The 20,103-nt window shown below is 45.9% G+C and overlaps 1 protein-coding gene across 1 annotated transcript; it reads right to left on the bottom strand.

Annotated features, from left to right (window-relative positions):
- Window positions 1-456: 456 nt before the first annotated feature.
- Window positions 457-1,050, bottom strand: LOC116804289. The gene is made up of 3 exons (XM_032730829.2): window positions 959-1,050; window positions 807-901; window positions 457-737 (listed from the first exon to the last, which is right to left on the bottom strand). Exons 1-3 carry the CDS (start codon window positions 983-985, stop codon window positions 524-526), a joined length of 336 nt encoding a protein of 111 aa, XP_032586720.1. The 5' UTR covers window positions 986-1,050; the 3' UTR covers window positions 457-523.
- Between the last annotated feature and the right edge of the window lie 19,053 nt (window positions 1,051-20,103).

Here is a 20,103-nt window from a genome sequence, read left to right as displayed (position 1 = left end):
TAGCGCGTTATTTTAACATTTTCCGCTCTTCTGCTGCGCTGCCAAAAGACTCTCTCTTTCTGTTTATGTCTCTCTCTCTCTCTATCCCTCTCATACAGTTCAAGGACTTGGTACAAATCACAGCCACAGCCAGTTGAAAATTATGATCGATGTGGCAGCCGGCACAAACTTATGCAGCGGTTTGTCAGGAAATTTGTTAAGTTTTCCCGATTGCCGCGCGTTGATTTCCCAGCTCATGCCAAGCGCCATGAAGGTAACATAGCAATGGGCACTGTCAACTGCACTGAAATTTGAAATCTGTAAATCTTCAGCATTTAGATATCTATTGTAGAGCCACTTATAATAATATGTACTTATAATCATATATATATTTTCAGATTAAAAGGGAAAGCTTGAAGAGCTATCCAACAGACATGAGCATAACGTTTGCTTGCTCATATTGCAATTTAAGTAAGATTCATGCTTTACCATACTTTATTATTGGTTGATATACTTGAACACAATGTCAACGAAATAAAATATATTAGCCAGTACAACATTTGAAAGTACCACCATTTACAGGAGAATGGAAACAGATGCCGTACTTGCATCTGTACATTGTTGTTAGGATTTGAAAATTATCGATGTTTTCGCCCAGCTTCTCAATTTCTTCGAAGGGAGAGCATAGCTTCTTGAATTGTTCAAGCACTTCCGCTTCTGTCATGTTCGTCTCATAAACTCGCCCATTTTCATTAACTCTATATGTTAATCAGTTAGTCATATTTTTTTGTAGAGCTGTAAATTTCCACTTTCCGCCCTTTCCTTACCTCAAGACTTCGTTGAGATGGACAATTTCAATGAATGGTTGGCAAGAATCCGCTTGCAATGGCATAGCCGAATGGGCAAGTAGAGCCAGGAATAACTATATGTAACAAGTTTAACTTTATTGAGGAAGGAGTGCTGCAAGTCCTTAACTTACCAGGCTTAGCCAACTTGCGGACATCATTTCGCCGATCTCGTCACGTCTCTAGCTAACAGCGAACTAGGATTGGATTGAGCAAGCGAGAGTACTTATAGAGTTCAAACAAGTTTGTCAACTTCTATATTAATCGGCACTAATTTGATGGTGCATTCTAAGCTTTGTTGAAAGTAAATGATAGCAAATAATATGCATGCATACCTAATTTATTTTAATGCCAATCACACGATTCCCTAAGTTTTGGCATTAAAATCGACTGCGCTGCACCTCAATCGATTCGAGAACATGTTGAACCTGCTCAATTATGTGACATCAGAGTTGATAACAAGAGCTCTTATTCTGCATCTGCTGAATTCACGATGATTACGTCTGAGACCGGCATGTGAACAAGTTTTTGCAAATATCTAATTTTAGATTTGACGTCTGAAAATATCTATATATTTAGCTTGAATACAATGCCACTCTCTCCCTCCCCCTATCTCTCTCTATTTGTGTCTGGCATGGCTATTGGCTTTGAGTGAGGCAATGCCTTATAAGCCACCTCATCATCATGCGAATAGGATGCTCGCATTTACACTTCCTCTGCCTGTGCTCTGAGCCCTTCATGCAAATTGCCTAAGGTCAGGAGCAAAAGACTGCAGCTGCTCTGCTCTGGTCTGCTGCTGCTCTGGCAAGTGCATAAAAACTTTCAATATCAGTGGGTCACATGCTCGTCTGCATCACTGATGAGCTAGAGACGAGCCTCCTCCAGAGCCGGCGACTGCGTCTTGCTCTTTCGATATTAACAACAAATTATGGCCCGCTCATAAAATGGCACAATAAACAAAAGCACAAATGCTGCCAGTGCGTGTCTGCATGTGTGTGTGTGCGCGTTTGCTTGGTAAAGAAAAATAAAAGTAACAAATGAGTCAAAAAAAAAAAAAAAGTGAAAAAAGGAAAGTAAAATTTCTGCAATAAAAACTTTTTTGTGATCTACCTCAACGAAGGAGGCGGCAGGCGTCTGGAGAAGATGTGAGCAGAGTCTGCGAATGAAATGGAAAGTGGAGCGTCACGGGATGACACACACACACACACACACACACTCTCTTACTATATAGATGTATGCGTATGTGTGTGTGCGCTGGGGGTTACTGTACGATACGCTGAAGGCATAAAAAATCAGCTCTCGTGTAATAATCATAAATTAGTTTATGAGTCGCAGTCGTCGCGTGCGCGTAACCTTGCCCTTCCACACACGCACACACACACGCACATGTGGACACTCTGATGCAGCAATACACACACACACACATACATATATTTGATATGTTTGTTGACTGTTTTTTTTTTTGCGAATTTTTTATTTGTGCAAACTGTTGAATTTTAACGGCTGCTGCATGCATAAAAATGAAAAGCTCAAAGCAACGCAACAAAGACAACAGAATCGAGAGAGTGAGAGAGAGGGCAATAGAGCCGGCAAAAAATAAACAAATTTGAAATTCTGTAAGCGCGCCCGTGTGAATGTCGAAGTGGAAAATGTATTCGAAAACAAATTTTGAATTACAAATCGACGAAAATGGCGCTGGCGACTGTCTGTGAGATGACGTCATCGCCATCGCAAGGATGCAGCAAGGACAGCAGGCGAGACAGCAGCAGCACCAGCAGCACCAGCAGGAGCAGCAGCAACAAAATTTCGCACGAGTTTTGCATTTGAATTACGAGCAACGAGTTCCTCTAGACGAAGGTCCTGGCATGGCCATGCATGCAAGCCATGTCCTTGTCGCTGTGTGTGCGTATGTGTGTGTGTATGTGTGTGTGAGTGTTGTTTGTGAATCAGCTGATTGCTGTTATGCCTGTGGCCCGCCTAGCATCTGGGCCACTTAAGATCTTAACGCTCTCGCCCAGATTCTCCACATGCGAGCAATGCGCAGACGCTGCCCTAGTCTAAGCAAATTTTAGACAAAATGGCCGCACTGCTGTCAGCGGCAGCGATGCGACATTCACAAAGTTCCTTTGTGCTCTTTTCAATTAGCTAAGGACTTACGTGCACTTCCTTCTCGGGCTTAGGTTTCGCTTAAAGACTTGGCTCTTTAATATTTGGCGCTTCCTCTATATCGACCCACGCAAAAAAGCACACACACACACACAAACACACACATACATACAGCACCCACTTTCATCAGCATCGCTGGCAGAGCCTGTGTCGAGGATTCCTGTTAGCATTCGTTGCAGCGCTCACATCGCAGCGCGCGTCTGGAATACAAATGAGGATCGCTTTCGTTTGGCGTTGTACTTGTTGTTGTTGTTGTTCTTGTTGTTATTGTGGCAAGGGCAGTGGCAGCATCCGGCATTGACAGCCCTGATAGAGAGAGAGAGAGAGAGAGAGAGAGAGAGAGAGAGAGATAGAGAGAGAGAGAGCGTCTCTTTTGTGTATTTGTTTTGCTTGGTTTCGCTCGCGTTTTCTGTGTTTTTCGTCATTTAGTTTGTTGAGCTTTTTCTTTTTCCTTTTTGTGGCCAGCGTTGCGCGGCACGTCTGACGGTGCGTTCATATGGAACTAGTTCTTTTTGCCAGCTTTTGCCGGCTTCAATTTCTTTAGAATGTTGGGCGAATTTAATTCAATGTTAATTTAATTAAATGCTTCTTCAGCCCGCGCAGTAATCATAGACCAACTAGAGTTGAGCGATGATAATCATACTGTATTTATATACATAAATACATATATGTATGTATGCTCTATGAACATATTTGGCTCCAGCTATATATTTGTATTGTCTGCGAGTATTTATTTAAGGAGTTTGCTTTAGTCACACTCATACATACACACACACTTAAAGAGAGAACTTGGTGGTCATGTCCATGGTCAATTGCTGGCCACACACACACACACATGGAGGGAATATTCTGTGAATAGTTTGCCTCTTGATTTGCCTCTGTTTGACAAGCAAAAAATGTTGCTGTTTGTTTTGTGCTTCACAGAAAGACAGAAAGAGATAGATAGAGTAAGAGAGAGAGAGAGAGAGGGAGGGATATCTGCTGAGATAGAGCTTGTCTCTGTTAGTGTCTGCTCAGCAGCTATAGCCATAGCTCGTACTCGCTTCGTTGTTGTTGCGCCTAATGAGCCGAGTGAGCGGAGCGTTGACAGTTGCCTGATAAGCGTAAAACCGTAACGAATGCCAATGCCTAACCAGAACACGGCGTGGCCGGCCAAAAGGATAATTAAACGTGAGCCGCAGTCAGTCGAAGCGTATTAATCATTTAATTTACTCCTTTCACGGCGAAAGCCTCCGGCGCAAGGAAGCTCCAGGCACTTGTCGGCGAGCGCATTAACACCGTCGTCCTGCCGCTTGGGCCGACTGCCAGACAAGCCTTTTCACGTGTCCTCGCAACCCTTTCGTGTCTTTTGAAACTTAATTCGTTCGGGCATGAAATTTCCGCGTGCGTGGCCTCCCACTCGCACTGCCCCCCTCTCTCTCACTCTCTCTCTCACAGAGAATGGAGAAAATGCTGCTCCATTGGCAGTTGGCAGTCTTGTTGTAGCTTCATTAAAATAAATTTAAATAAACTACGCAGCTTATTGTTCTTGCTCTTCGTATCATGAAAATAATGTAAACTGGCAAAGTTTTGCTTAAGCGGCAAAAACTTCAACGAGACGCTTCAAGGTCGCATGAAGGCAGCTCGGCGTGAAGTCGGTCAAATAATTTCAACATTTGTACGAAATGTTTGCATTAGAAGTCAATTTATTAATTAGTATAATTTAAACATTTGCGCATCATTGCCGAGCAGCAATAGCAGTCCGACTCGCACCCTTGCGGCACTGTTTGGTGCACGGACCGGGTTCAACCCCTCGTTACGCCTAAAATGCTGCAATACAAAATCGATGACAAATTGCGGACACGTTACGCGTAGTTGACTCGAAGACGAGTTGAGCCGCGTCTCTCTGTTGGCTACGGCGTGACTGCTAAATACGCTGACAATGCTACCACCGCTTCAGCAGAACAAAGCAACAACAACAGCTACAACAACAGCAAACAATCTGAAATGCCTACCAGCAGCCACCCTGGCACAAAGGCAAAGTCAGGGCAAAACAACAACGAGGATATATCAATGGGCAAATTAAAATAACAACCTAATCATCGTTTTAAGACCGCGAGCAAGGCGACAAGCGCCCGAAAGAGACAGAAACAGAGCGAGCGCGTGACTGCGTGTGTGAGCGAGTGAGAGGGCGAGAGAGTGAAAAGCAGAGGGGTGCACGGTCGACTGTGGGTGGGGTGGGGCGAGCTGCATGGCTGCTAAATGAAACGGCAAGGCCTTTTGTCAACGCTCAGCGGCTCAGCGGCTCAGCGGCTCAGCGGCTCGGCATATATTCTGCCCCCACCCCACACCCATCCCACTCCAGCCCTCGTTCGCTTTGAACATCCCTTTTTTTTGTGTCTGCTTCCTTTTTGGCATTTTTATGTTCCGGCGTTTGTTCCGCCTTCTGTTCCCGTACGCGAGGCTAAACAATTGCCCAAAGTGTTGGAAGTCAAACGCAAGTGCTGTCACCCACCGACCCGCCACTAATGCGTCCGCTCGACTCTCGATGAGATGCAGCAGCGGCAGCAGCACCAGAGACATCGAATTGCTCCCTTGTGACAGGCCAATATAATGCGCCACGGGGCGACGAGCGGACAGACGGAGGGACGGGCGCTCGCTTGGGCGATTGCATAACAGATTGCTGCGCTCATATCAAGTTGCAAGCGTCGAGGCCGGCGACTCCGTCTTGTCTCTGGCCCACTGATACGCTATGATGGATCGCCTTAAATACCTTTAAATTAAAGCGACGCTCGAGCGCAATGAGTTGCCGCAGTTTTGTGAAGCTTTGGGGTTCAGCCTCAGCCGCTGCCTCTGCCTCTGCCTCAACCATCCACCCACCCATTCGCATTCAGCGCTTTTAAATGCGTTTTAATTGAACGCAGCGTGGTGCTGCCGGCTAAGGCGATTTGGCAAGGCCTAAAAATGTGAAGCAAGGCAGAATTTTTTGTTTGGCCAATTTAAAAAAATGCTAGATTAGTATAATACATGAGTAATACATACAAGAAACTCAAATTAAAATTAATTACGTTTTCAAATATATTTAAATATAATTACAAGTTCGTATATAGATTTAAAATTTATACAAATAAATTTCCATTGAGACAGCTTGAAGCATAATTGGATGTGTGTTTAATATGATATATTTAAGCCGTTTTTAGCAATGGAGACACGTGAAACCGCTAACCAGTTGATCTAGTTATGAAACCCAACAATAATCCGATAGAACATCGCTCATAAAGTGCTCAATCGCCAACTCCCTGTCAAAGCTGTCCGTCTGCGATTGAAGCGAATTTTTTCTCCTCTACTTTTTTTTTTTTTTTTTTGACACTAATCAGATTAGTATCGCCAACGCGATGGCATATAATTCTCTCGTTGCACATGCGAGCCAGACGCATCAAATTGCAACGGGGCTGCAGAGAGCCACCCACACTCGGTGAAGAGAGAGAGAGAGAGGGAGAGGGAGAGGTAGTCAGAGTGCAGTCCACTAGCAAACAGAGCAACATGACAGGCAGCATGGCATGGACGTTGAAGTTGAGTCTGGAATTGGGATTGGGATTGGGATTGGTATTGAAATTGGGACTGGGACTGTTGCGCGGTCTGGGGTATTGTCTGCCCGCCTGCCCGCCTGTCCGTCTGCCCTGCCTCACTGGCTGACTGTTTGACAGGCACTGATGTTGATGAATATCAAGTGAATCCTTTTGTGACATCAAAAAAGGCCTCCCGCTGGGCCGCCTTTACAGCTTCGGCCTTTAAAGACTTGTGCCAGCGAAAGTGACATCGCCATTGCCATCGCCATCGGCAGCGGCACGGGGCCATCGCGGACTTACTTAGCCCACAAAATGCTCAGATTGAAAAACGCAAAAGTTGAGATATGTGCGCCGGGCAGATTGATTGCCAGCGATAGCGTGGGCCCTTGTCTAGGGCAAGTGTATAAAAAACTAGAGACAGCGAGGCAACAGGGGCACGGGGTTGCTCTTGAGGTTAGGCATAGCACTGCGAGATGGCAGATAAGACAGCCAGCGCTGCGTCCGATAGAGTCGAGGGCCTGTAATAGACAGCGGATAGAGCAAGGATATGGAAAATTATGAAAGTGTTGGCGTAGAACAAATCGAATTAGACAATGCGTAAAGCTGATGCCATGGCAACAACAAAACACCAAAGCAACACAAAAAGCAGGCGGATCGAAAGTTGCCTGGTGTGTGAGTGTGAACGCGAGTGCGAGTCCTTGGGCCGGGCTCTAGGTCCGGCTCTGTCTGCCATTAGTGCGTGTGATTTCCATTTCATTTCGCTTCGTGACAGTTGGCAACTCGAACAGATTAAAGGCATTTCCCATCCAGCACGCAATTCGCCTGAATTATTGTTGTCGGCAACCAGTCAGGACACACCAGGACCAGGGCCACGGCCAGGACCAGGACCAGGACCAGGACCAGAACCAGACAGCCGGGAGCGAGCCGGCGATGCTTCGCGACATGCGTCGATGATACGCAAATGCAAACAAACAGAGTTCGGCGAAGGAACTGTCTCGGTAAGGGATGGGAGGGGAGTGCGAAGGCATTGCCAGAAATAATGCCATGCACATTGTTGGCGAGACAGAGACAGAAGCAGCGAGAGTGAGCGAGAGCAACAACATAGAGACGGGTGTAAGGCATATGCAAAAAGGAGCGACCGGTCGTACGTCCCACGAGCCTTGTGTGTGTGTGTGTGCGTGTGTGTGAGTCGCACTTGCACAATCAGCTGTGAAAATTTTGAAAATTTTCCACGAGGATTTTCGCGACTTTTTGCGTATTTTGCATCAATTTTTATCAGTTGGCATCGCCAGGCGTAAGTGGGCCGGGCCAAAGCCAGGGGCAGAAGCAGTTAATGGCAAAGCGACTGCGTAAGTGCCAAAAAGAGGACAAATGGCGGCGGCAGCATCAACATTGCCAGATGAGAGTGCTCATAGGCCGATGCAGAGGGAAATTCAGCTAAGAGGATGACAGATTGTGGATTGAGTCATAAGCAAGCAGCTGCCGAATGCGCCTATTACATAACAATGGCAAATGATGCTCATTTCAATGCTGAATTAAAGCTCACACATAGAACAATTGCAGGAGTTAACAGGAGAGCTAATAGAGAGAGATGTGGAAGGGCCATGGCGCAGAGCATTAAGAGAGCTGCAAAGCTACATTTGGCTAGGAAATACTATTAGATAGACTACTTAGAGTACCTATACGAGTTAATAGAGTTATTTGTACTTTGCTTAGTCAAAAGTCAGAGTCATATAGGCTCTAATGAAGCCTTCTTCATTTATCTAGTACAGGAATTATTATAATTTTCAATTTTACATATATTATTCCCAGTTAAGTCTAAGTAAACTCGATGTGCAAATACTATTTAAACTAAAATTAAATTAAAATTAAAATTTAAAGTAAAAATATAATAATGAAGCAAGCTATGGAGCGAATGATATGTGAAAAATATTATTAAAAAAAAAAAAAATAGTATTAAAACTAAAATTTAATTATAAATAACTAGACAAATTTTCAGAAATTTTCAGTCACAGAAGAAGATTCGCAGCAGCTTGATTAATGAGCTGGTCTGCTACTAAGGATCTTCATTAATCTGAACTGTAGAAGAGATATAATATAAGAGATAAAGCATATAATATATATGAAATAATATTATTAAAGTCTAGGTGTTTCTTATCAAGCTCTGCTCTAAAAGCAATTCATACTGCTTGCCACGACTCCTGCTTTTCCTCTTAAAATTTTCAAAACAATAATTTTGATTGCTTATAATAAACTAACTCGACAGATTTCTGTTTGACGTAGCCTTCGTAATTGCCTGCGACTCAATGAAAACACTCGATTAATCCAAATGAGGGCAATCATTGTGCTCTAATGAACCAAAACTTGGCCAGCGCACGCACCGAGCTTCATTCACGCAGCAGCTCGCGAGTTGAGACAAAATATTTTGGGTAACGCCTTGTGTGTAGTTCAGCGGGGCAGAGCAGGGGGCAGGGCAAGGGCGGCAGGGTGCAGGCGGGCGGAGTTAACCCTTCGTTCGGGTGCGGGGGGTAAAGTACCCGTTGTGTGTACATTTGCGTGTGAAAGTGCCGATATTTGGGTGACTGTGACGTGGTTGATGTCGCCATCCTCGTCGTTCTCATCTTCCTCGTCCTCCTCGTTGGCCTTTAATCACGTGGAAAGGCGCGAAAAGCAGCGCTTAATGTTTGCCAAAAGCTTCAGCGCGTGCGAGTGCTACTGCCGAAGCTAAGCATGAACGGAATGGATGAACGAACGGGAACCAGCCACAGTCACTGAGAAGGGTTGCTGCGCCATCCACGCAGCCTGGCCGGGATGCTTATCATTAATCATTAATAATGAAAACGACGGCGTTAAATCTTGTCGATGTGCCATGCCAAATGCTGGTATTTCACATTCATGGACCAGCCAGGCCCGTCAAGGGGTTGCTCCAGCCCGGCCGGAAACTGAAGTACCTGTTAATGGGCACTCGGCAAGTGGCTCGAGCTGGCTCGCCTCTCACTGTGACGATGTAATTTGACCCGGGGCTATAAGTTACGCAATTGTGTGCACTTCAAAAAGCGCAAATTGCATAACAGCGCCACCTATGTGGGAAGTTTAGATTGTGTGAGAATGACGATTGACAGCAGTCAGTCCAGTAGAGGGAAAGAGAGAGAGAGAGAGAGAGAGAGAGAGAGAGAGAGAGAGAGAGACGGAGAGAGGTAGAGTGAGAGTGTCATTCCTGAACAGTTTTATTTTTGGACATTTTTCGTTTTTTTCGTAGCTCTGCTCAAATTGAATGTCCTACGGGACCCGGAGAGCCTGCCACATTCTGGCATATTTGACGCGCGTAAATGAGACTTAATGCGTTTTTCACGCAGTCTGTCAGCTGGCGCAAAAAAGTCGAGCGAGGTGAAAGCTACGTAAAAAACCAGCTGGTTGGAGACTGCCAAGCCGCCATGCTGAACTTTTAGTAAATGCCATATCAAAGCCGGACCATGTTAACGTGTTTGGGTATTGCTACGGGACGGGCGGGGCGGGGCATCGAATAGGGGCGCTGTAGCGTCAAATTCAATTTAGCATTTTTAAGTGCGTTCGCCTTTGATCAGCGACAATCGAATTTGCAGCAATAAAATGTGCGAGAACGTAACGAGTGTCCTCGTCATCCTCGCTCGTCCTGACTCTGTCTGACCTGTTTGGGTGTCCCCGCTTGCAAACTGATTACGCTTGCCGTTTGATCAGCAGCCAGCCACAGCCGCAGCCTAGTCGAATGTCCTGCTTCGCTCCCCCTCCCAACCCCCTCTCTCATTCATAAATATTCAATCCGGCGTATCGAGCGCAGCCTACTCAAACTTCTGTGCCCATATAATTACGAGTGTCCTATACGATGGTATATAGCCGACGGGCACGACGATTGCGACTGCGACTGCGAACTACTCTCGAGCTCGAGCACAAATGCGAATACTAATACGAGTGGAGGACTTTGTCAACAGGAGCGCCACACGGCTCATTGGCTGCCTTTAGCCGCGGGCCAAGAATAGAGCACAGATGCTGACGATGGCAAACCGAAAGTGGCGGTAATTTGGCAACTACTCGGAGCTGGCCTAGTGCGAGTCTGCCCCGCCTCCTCTGCCAACGCTCCAGCAGCCGTGCATTGCCAATTGACAATACAATTGAATATCCCAGGCGCTGCCTCTTGCCGCACACTGTGGCAATTACAAGGAGTGGCCCGGATTGGCCCAGATTGCCTGCGGCCCAGTCATGAGTTCCATGCCAGTTTCTCAGCTCAATTCATGAGCATTATGCTTCATTATACCCTTTATATTAGAAGACGGGCATAACAGCTGAGCCAGCTGGCGTCGCTTGGAGAGGGAATTCGAGAGCTGAGATTAGTTTTAAACAGCTTAAGCAGAATTGAATGTGATTCGGATGACAATCTGCCTACTAATCTTTGAATCTGAATCGTGCTTAGCAATTGGTAAGAAAATGTTGATTAAAAAAATATATAAATATATTTTATATATAAATATATTTATATTTATCATTTCTTCTATATTAATAATAAAACATTATTTAATTTTTCACAGCTCAGATATTATTTTTTATCATTTCTCTTGTCATATTTGATTGATTTATTTTTATTATTAATATATTTTATTTTATTTTGTATTTATTTATTTTGCACATTTTGCTAGCGTATTTCGACTTCGTCACATGGAAAATATTCTGCAGCATTTTTTTCTGCATTTAATATCGTTTTTTGCGACAGATGTTTGTCTATAATGCCGGCTATTTGCCTGAGTTGGCCTACAATATTTTGGCTATTTGCTGCTGCGTGCATAATTATATTGCAATTATTTATTAAGTACACACAAATTGTGATCGATCATAGAGCAGGAGCTGAGGCTGAGTCAGAGGGTGAGGGAGAGGGGCGGCTCGGGCTGGCTCGTACGAGACTGAGGGTGACTGCTGGGCAGGCGCATATGTTGGCTGGGGTTTTGGCTGGGCAGCTTATGAATTTCTCATTAGTTGGCGTTGTCAGTCAGTCAGTCGAGCCACCTACGCGACTCGCACGTCCCTCACGTCCCTTACGTCCCTCGCCGTAGCCCAAAACTGTCGCGTGCATGAGCTGATTTTAATGAAAATTCCATCTGGAATAGTTGAGGCCGTGACACAGCAGCAACAAATCTGGCAACTCAGCGTATTAACTTCCGATTAACTTTGGCCGGTCAAGTAACCCTTTCGCCCACCACCCTTCGCACCCCCTCTGTCTCTACAGCATTGGCGAAATTGGCAAATTCGATTGGCAAAATCGTTTAGCGACATCTCCGACTCTGACTCCAGCTCTGACTCTGACTCTGACTCTGACGGACTTTCTAAATAGCTGAGCTCGTGCGAGGGAGCCCGAGAAATGGGCGCAGCCACCCTTTGCGGCATGTTTGGCAGCGAATCCTTTAGCCGAACGCCTGTCACAATATCCTTTGGGCGACTGTCAATTTTTTGTGCGCGCGCGAAATTGAGTAGCGTGGCCTGCCCTCACGCATGACACAGCCACATGCGCTGCATGAGTCGAAGAAAAAGGCGAGCGCAGGACATCGCCAAACGGATTGCAGTCGCGGCCAGGGCTGTCGTTAATCCTGCGCCACCAACTGGCACGCCTCAGCGCATTGCCAAAAGTGCACGGGATACTGCGTAAGGATACAGCGACGGCAACGGCAACGGCGACGGCGACCGAAGGCAGATGTCACAATCGAAATTGAATTAAAGCGCAAAGTAAGATTGATTGTCTGCAGTTCGGCGAGGTTATTGCGTGCCTCGGATAACTGCACAAGCATAGCCAGCCAGCCAGTCAGCCAGCGTACTCCTTTAGTTGAATGCGCCCTGGCTGGCGCTTTAAGATTGCCTCTCATTGGAGCATCTGCGTCTGCGTTGGCTTTGCTCTGTCTGCTGATTAACATGCGCCAATTCTGGCAAATTGAATGGCGCAACTATGGCAGCAGCAGCAGCAGCAGGAAGAGCAGCAGCTATCGCGGCTGTATCTAAAGGAGCATCGCTGTCAAAATTGTATGCGTAGTAAAAAGTAGTTGTGTGCGTGGAGCGTGCGACTGACTGTAAATCGAGGGCAAATTTGGTTTAATCAGCGCTGGCAACGGACACATAAATAGGCGGAGGCCGCAAATCCCCCAGAGAAAATTGAAACGCTTCAAAAACAAATGAAATGCCAAACAGGAATGCCATCGAGCTGCTGGATTCAAGGCGGCCGCCCAAATTAGACCGTCGTCTGCTGCTGGCTCAGTTGGCTGCTGTAATTGCACTAATATATTTTTATTGCTGTACAGCTCCCAGGATCGACTCGCCAGCATCTTGGCACACACTGGAAGCTGTGCACGCTCCCTGGCCGAAGCGGAAGTAACTAAATCATCTTTGACGATTGCGCCCGCCCTCGCCTCGGCTGCCTCTGCTGCCTCTGCTGCCTCTCTTAATAAACATAATTGTGCAAACGGAAATGGCCATGAGATATCCTGGATTCCACCTCCCTCCCTCTCTGTATCTCTTCCACTCACACTGCTTTGCACTTTTGCATATTCATTTGGGAATACGAGCACTAGGCAGGGTGTTAGCCGAGTACGCCCATCCCAGCTATCTAGCCAGCCAGGCAGCCATGCCACCCCGCTGGCAACTTATGACGGGCCATAACCATTTAACCGAGGGCAAGCCACGCTCATTCACAATGATCATAATGGTGTACAACAATTTCGAAACAATTGATTGCGATACAAATGCCCGTTTATTAGTTGGTGTCGGTGTCGGTGTCGGTAGCGGTGTTGGTATCAGTGGTCGCTGGTCACTTGGTTGCTGCTGCTCCTGCTGCTGCTGCTGCTTCAGCACTTCCGCCAGGTCGTGTGTCTTGCCACGTGGTAATCGTAATTAATGGCCACTGATGCCAGCTACTAGTTGGCTCTATCGTGGGAGTTGCTCGGTTGCCTGTACTGGACGAGATTTGTCTGGCTTATGTATGGGCCGGTGTTATCGATGCGATGCGATGCGATTTCTCCAATGCGCCCTTGAAGACTCGCCGTCAGCACGAACTATCACCTAGGCATGCCTAAGACACAATTGAAAATAATTGCTTAGATTTGTCTTAATTGCAAGAACTTAACAAAGACATCTATCAATGAAAGGAATAAATATCGTTACTCTGAGATCTCATAGAGAATCAGGTTTTTGACTCTTGCAGAACTTTTTGGCAAGATGTTTCGGTTGAGTCTTACGAATGCTTTACACATCAGCAACTAAGTTTCATCCACTCATCAATCAATCAATCAATGCATGTCAACTTAGCTGGCATTGTCAGGCTGCATATGCCGCAGAGTATTAAACATTTCTTCGATGTAATACGTATATAAATAAATGTGATATTCTGGTTTTCTTTGCCTTTCTGCCTATACATATAAATAAATGATCAAGGCCTTATGTCCTAATTTTCCTAGTTAAACAAATCGTTGCAAAATAAAAATAAAAATAAAAAAGAATTCCCTAACCCACAAAGCTATAAATATCTCAGTTGAAAAGCCTTAGCTAACCTTTGTATAAAAATAAATTCGTAACATAAGCTTTATAAGATTATTGCAAAAATATTGAAGAGAAAAAAGGTCAAAAAAAAAAAAAAAAAAAAATAAAAATACATATATTTATTGATATTTACTCGTAAATTCCATATACCATATATACATATAATTACTTATGTATTTGTCCTCTCAGGAAAACTAAGCATATCTCTTCACTAACTATCTTCCCATATATACATGCATATATGCTATGTCTATATCTTCAGCCGAACTTGAACAAGAGGCAGAACAACAATAATTTAGATATGTGCAGTCAGCATCAGCTATAAAGATTATAAACAGCAATTGGCAAGCGAATAGGGAGGCACGTTACAGAGCCAGAGCCAGAGCCAAAGTCAGAGTCAGCTCATTATAAGGTCGGCAACACTTAGCGCCAGGGAAGACTTGGCCACTGCCTTGGGCTATGGGCTTTGGGCTTTGGTTGGTCGTTGCTTCGATTGCATCTGGTGTTTGGGGCTGCTGGCTGTTGGCTGCTGGCTGTTGGCTGCTGTGCACGCTTTTTGGGGCCGGCTGCAATCGCGATTTGACTTTGTAAGTCGTCGGCTTTAATTATGCCCGCGTGATGTTAATGAGATCTTTAGGAGTTGCCGTCGCTTGCATGCCCGCAGTCGCAGTGACTAGTTGTTGCGGCTCAATCGGGGTGCTGGACAAGCTGGCCAAGCTGAGCTCTGCTGACTGCATTCTAAGTGGCGCAAAAGCTTGCGTGATTTAAAGGGCTTCATTAAGTTCGTGAATTCGACTAAATCACGCGCACCAACGCCGGCGCATGTCTTGACACCCCTTGGCCGCTGTTCCCGCCAAGTTTAAGCATTATATGGCCGGCGATAAGGTCGAGACCTGGCTGTAGCCTTGCCAGTTAACCGCAAGCAGCCAGCAGCCAGAAGCCGGCAGCAAGCAGCCAGCAGCGAACGGCAAATGGCCAACTGCAACTTGCAATGCGGCTGCTACGCACTTCCGATCTTGGCCAACACGCCATGAGCAGGCCGAGCATAGAGAGAGAGAGAGAGAGAGAGAGAGGCAGAAGTCGGGTCGGGCTGAACAGAAATTCTTGGCCATTTGACAGCTGACGATTTATGTGCCAGCAGGGAGCCTCGACAACCCGTCTGCACCTTTTTCCAGCCAGCCAGCCAGCCAGCCATCCAGCCATCCAGCGCTTTGACGAGCCGGATGAGGACCTGAGCCTGTCTCTCTGGCTGATGCGACTGCCTGTCTCCCAGAATATGACAAAAGGCGATAAGATCTACGAGCGCTTGTTAAGTGCGCTGCTCCACTCGGCTCAGCTCAGCCCGGCTCGGTTGGCTGTCTTTGATGCGTATTTTCGTATTGTTTCATCAAAAACTTCACCGTTATGCTCATTAAAGCTGCAACAGCCAGGCCGCTGCCCCATTGTTTGCAGTCCCGCAATCAAAGCTGCTCCAAAAGACCCGCAAGCACCCAGAGCAGCAGAAGAAGTAGAAGATGCAGAAAAAAACATTTCTTTTAAACAAGCGCTTCCGGCGTTCTGCGAAAAATGCGCGCCCAAAAAAAAATACGCACACACACACAACTACAGAAAAAGTGCAATCCAAAAATAAGAAATACAAAAAACCCAAAAAAAAAAAAAGGCGAGCGCAGTGGAAGTTGTGTCAATCAATAGAGTTTGCTCCTGCTGCTGGCTATGGCTGGGCTGCCGCTACGCGTCCTGCATGTTAATGGAGCCAGCTGAATCTGGAGTGGAGTCAAGCGAATCGATATTGAGCTGTGCGATAGATGCCTGGACATCTCCTCGGACATTGTCACGCGCTTAGGTACTCGCTGATATGTTTGGGGTTAGAGACTACGGCATCTACGCTAGTTTACTCATGTGTCCTGCTGCCTGACTCTTGGACTGCCTGACTGGCTTGTCTGTTGGTTTTATGTGCACGCTTGGAATTTGTAAATTTAAAATGCTTCAAATGCCAGCTGCCCCACTGTCCCGCACTCCACGCCCCAACGGCTCCAACTGCTCCACTTTGAGCGACGCGTGTGTGGGCTTTGACCTGCTTAAGAACTAAACGGCTATCATGGCTGCTGCTAATGCTGAAGATCTCTTCAGCCTCCAACCTCCGGCTATCACCTATCAGCTCTCGCTTCTCCTGCCCACCGTCGATTACTTGTTTACCAGCGCCAAACAACTTAACTACTTGGCGTCGTCCAACTTTGATTGCTATCGCCGAGCGGGCAAATCAACTGTTTATTTGTCAAATACGCATTACACGCAGCCAACAACAACAACGAGAACAGTAGCAGCAACAACAACAATAGCCAATAAAACCTTGAATACAACTGAGAACTGTTAGACAAACCAACAAAATAAACACACATCCACACGCGGGTCCTTTGAGTCAACACTCACAAATAGCTGACGCTGCACATATGTATGCGCGTGTGTGTCTGAGTGTGTGTGTGTGGTTGTATCTCCCTCCAATCAGCCCTTGGGGTAAACGCCCCCCATATCAGAGACATTGCTCTTGATATTTTAGGCGTTAAGAACGACAGAAAAAACTGACCCCAGGCCAGCTTTTGTTCGACCCACGCTCTATAAACAATTTTCACTTTTTTTTTTAGCTTGACCCGCCGCGCCCACTGTACACCGTCCGCCGTCCACCGTCCACCGCCTACGCTCTGTGCTCCACACTAGTCGCACAATTCCTCTGGGTAGCGCATTTGGGCTGCACTTATGTCAACCTAATGAAGATAACAGCATAATTTGCCAAGTTCCCATTCGGAGGGCGCAAGTAAAATAAAATCAAAGTTCAGGGCGCGTATTGGAAATTGATGGGGAATCGACTACACTTCTGTTCTTCTGTTTCTTTTGGGATGGCTAGTTTTATGTGACCATCTTGTGATTTGTCAGCCGGGCCAAGGCGATGGCTGATAGCGAAAATCTGTTAGGTGTTAAATGGAACAGCAGCTAAGTATGGGGCACTGAGTAGGGGCTTATTGTGTAATGCCAGAGCGGGCAATCGAAGCAAATGAGACAATTGAAATAGTCCTTAATAGCTGGCAGAGATCTAGTTGATGGTGGAACAGAGGGGGGAGAGAGGGAGTGGGAGAGGGAGAGAGATGCTAGTAGAGTAAGACTAACTAAGCTGTGGAGTAGTGTAACTAAGATGAATGTTAGTTCGAATTTGAGACTACTTTTTGATTAAGAAGGAAGAAAGGAAGAAGAAGAGTAAACGAAATAGTTATTCAAAAAATATATTTCACTTGAGCTAGTAGAAATATATTTATAAATAACATAAAATATAAAAAAATTTCTGGATATATATAAATAATATTTTCTATAAATATATTTTTTATTTTATAAATTTTTTTTTTACTAAAATTTTTTTTATTTATTTTTATTTATTTTTCTCTAAATATATATATTTATTGAGTATTTCTACTATATTTTGACTATACAAATCTAAATATAAAACAAATCTATATAAAACAGTATTCGATTCGTAGTCTGCTTTCAGGAGCTGTACCTTGTACATTTTCGCCAGAGCCTGGTGGTCATTCCGTTCATTCAGCTACGGTTTTTGGCCATTGTTCACAGGGCCTGCTCACCTTATCCCTTGGCACATTCACATAAGCAAATTTCTGCTGACAGAACAGAAAAGCACGGGAAATCGAAGTAAAATGTTGCTGGCAATTTTGCTGTTACTCTTGTTGTTTCTGTTGTTGTTGCTGTTGTTGATGGCATCTCTGCGTTGTTGTTGAGCCAATTTACTGACAATTTCCAGGCACTCGGGCCAATCTAGACTTGGCTGTATATACATGCCGTATATATAGATATATACGTGTAACAGCAGCCATGAAGATGATGACGAGCGCACAGAGCCGCAGTGAAACTACCTCCTGCTACATGCCCACTGCATGCCAGCCGCCTCCCACGCCCACGTTGACGCCTTTGTTAGCTGAAATTTAATGAAGTTGGTTTAATTGAAGTATGGCTGCTGCCTCTTGCTCTCACTCACAGTCTATCTCTCTCTCTCTCTCTCTCTCTCTCTCTCTCTGTCGCTCTCTCTGTCCGTCTCTCTATCAATCCAGCCCCTTTCACAGCAATTCAGAGTGTTGTCTTTGCCTCTGCTTGTTGTTGACTGTTTAATTTTACAAATTTGCTACGCAGACAACAGTGTAAAGCATTTTTGTGCCTTGTGCATCCTTTTGCATCCATTTAAGGCAACTTGGATGCTGTTTCTTTACCTGTATATATATCTCTCCCTCACTCTTACTCTCTCTCTCTCTCTCTCTCTCACTCTCTGTGTCCGTTGTCCATTAAGTGTGACAGTAACCATACGACACACACGCAAATATTTTCACGATTTCATTCTCTGTCATTTGCTGCATGCCACAGTGCGCTTCAAAATTATTTTTTGCTTGAGAAACAGGCAACCTGCTGCTGCTCCTCCTGCTGCTGCTGCTGCTGCTGCTGGCCATCTCAGCATCTCAGCATCCCAGCATCTCAGCATTCAGGCAGCCATCCATCGAGGCATCCATCAGTTTCACTTAATATTGACGCCAAATATGCGCGCAATGCTGACGAACGATACGAGGACGAGAACGTTGGATCGCTGGACCCGTTCGGGCATCCTGCTGAAGCTGAAGCTGGAGATGAAGCCGGAGCTGGAGCTGGAGCTGTAGCTGAAGCTGGCGACCAGAATAGCAGCGAAACATTTGCTGTGACATTCATTAATTATTTTATATGGAATTCTACGCATTGCCACGTACACGCTGGCGACATCGACATGAAACATGTCTAGCTACCTTCAGCAGCTCAGTTCCTGGGCCACAGACGCTGGGAGTCTTTTGTCTGGCCCATTGGCTACATAGATGGCCATTTAGCCATATCAATTAGGGGCGACATTGCTGTTGTTGTTGTTGTTGTTGTTGTTGTTGTTGTTGTTGTTGCTGCTGTTGCTGTCTGACCAGGGCCATTGATAACCCAAAAAACAAAAAGGCAAAACTCGAAATTAACTTGGTCATCTTGCTGCACTTGAGTCGAAATCAAATGATGTTGGCTGAGTGCAGTTGGAGCTGCAGCTGGAGAGACGACGACGACGACGACGGCGTCTTCGTTTCTGTAGTGGCTGGGCAAACACAGTGGAAACAAGCAAGCAGAGAGAGAGAGAGGGAGAGTAAACGGCAGCCAGCTACAACAACCGAACGGCGATCTTAGCAGGAGAAGTGTCTTGCGTCTCGCTGGCGAGTCACTAAATAAGCACTTGATGTCTCAGCCGGGAGCCAGCAGTGCCAGCAGTGCAGCATTGAGTCATCAACCAGGAACGGCCCGCAATCAAATCCACTCCAAATGCAGAGAGACGAGAGACGAGTGTAGAGTGCCGAGTACCGAGTGCCGAGTGCCGAGGAGCCAGACAAAAGGCGTGTAACAAATATTAACAATGAAAATAATAACACTACAGACTTTGGTGAATGAACTGGGGAGATTGCATTTGGAGGATTCTCAATTGGGGTTACCTTTGCCCAGCAACTCGCAGATGTCTCTCGACATCTCTCGATGCGAGATTCTTAAGCATGAGCTTGCAGTTTGTTATTGGCGTCGATCGAACGCTCAAGGATCTGGCTAAGTAAACACGTGTTAATGAGTGCCAATGGCGACTCGACTTGGCTGTGGGTGGGCCACAGCGGAAGTTTGTTGTCTGCGATTGATAAACGCCATTGGCAATACACTAGCCCGCCCTTTCTCTCTCTGTATGTGTGTGTGTGTGTGTGTGTGGGTGTGTGTGTAGCCAACGAAGCATGCATTGTTAACAAAGAGCAATTGGGAGGCGTTGGGCGAACGAAACTCGCCGCGTTATGAAACATGTCGCAAAAGATTCCAGCGCTCGAACAGGTAATTGGATTGACACTTTTGGGTCTGACGTAGACGAAGAGACGAGTCGAGCGAGGCGAGAGAGGGAGGGAGAGGGAGGCAGCCAGTGCGCACAGAGATGG

Source organism: Drosophila mojavensis, unplaced genomic scaffold (genome assembly GCF_018153725.1).
Source record: "Drosophila mojavensis isolate 15081-1352.22 unplaced genomic scaffold, ASM1815372v1 contig_74, whole genome shotgun sequence".
In the NCBI taxonomy this organism is placed as follows: domain Eukaryota; kingdom Metazoa; phylum Arthropoda; class Insecta; order Diptera; family Drosophilidae; genus Drosophila; species Drosophila mojavensis.
Note: the sequence above shows the minus strand (reverse complement) of the source record. Positions and strands in the feature narration are given on the sequence as shown.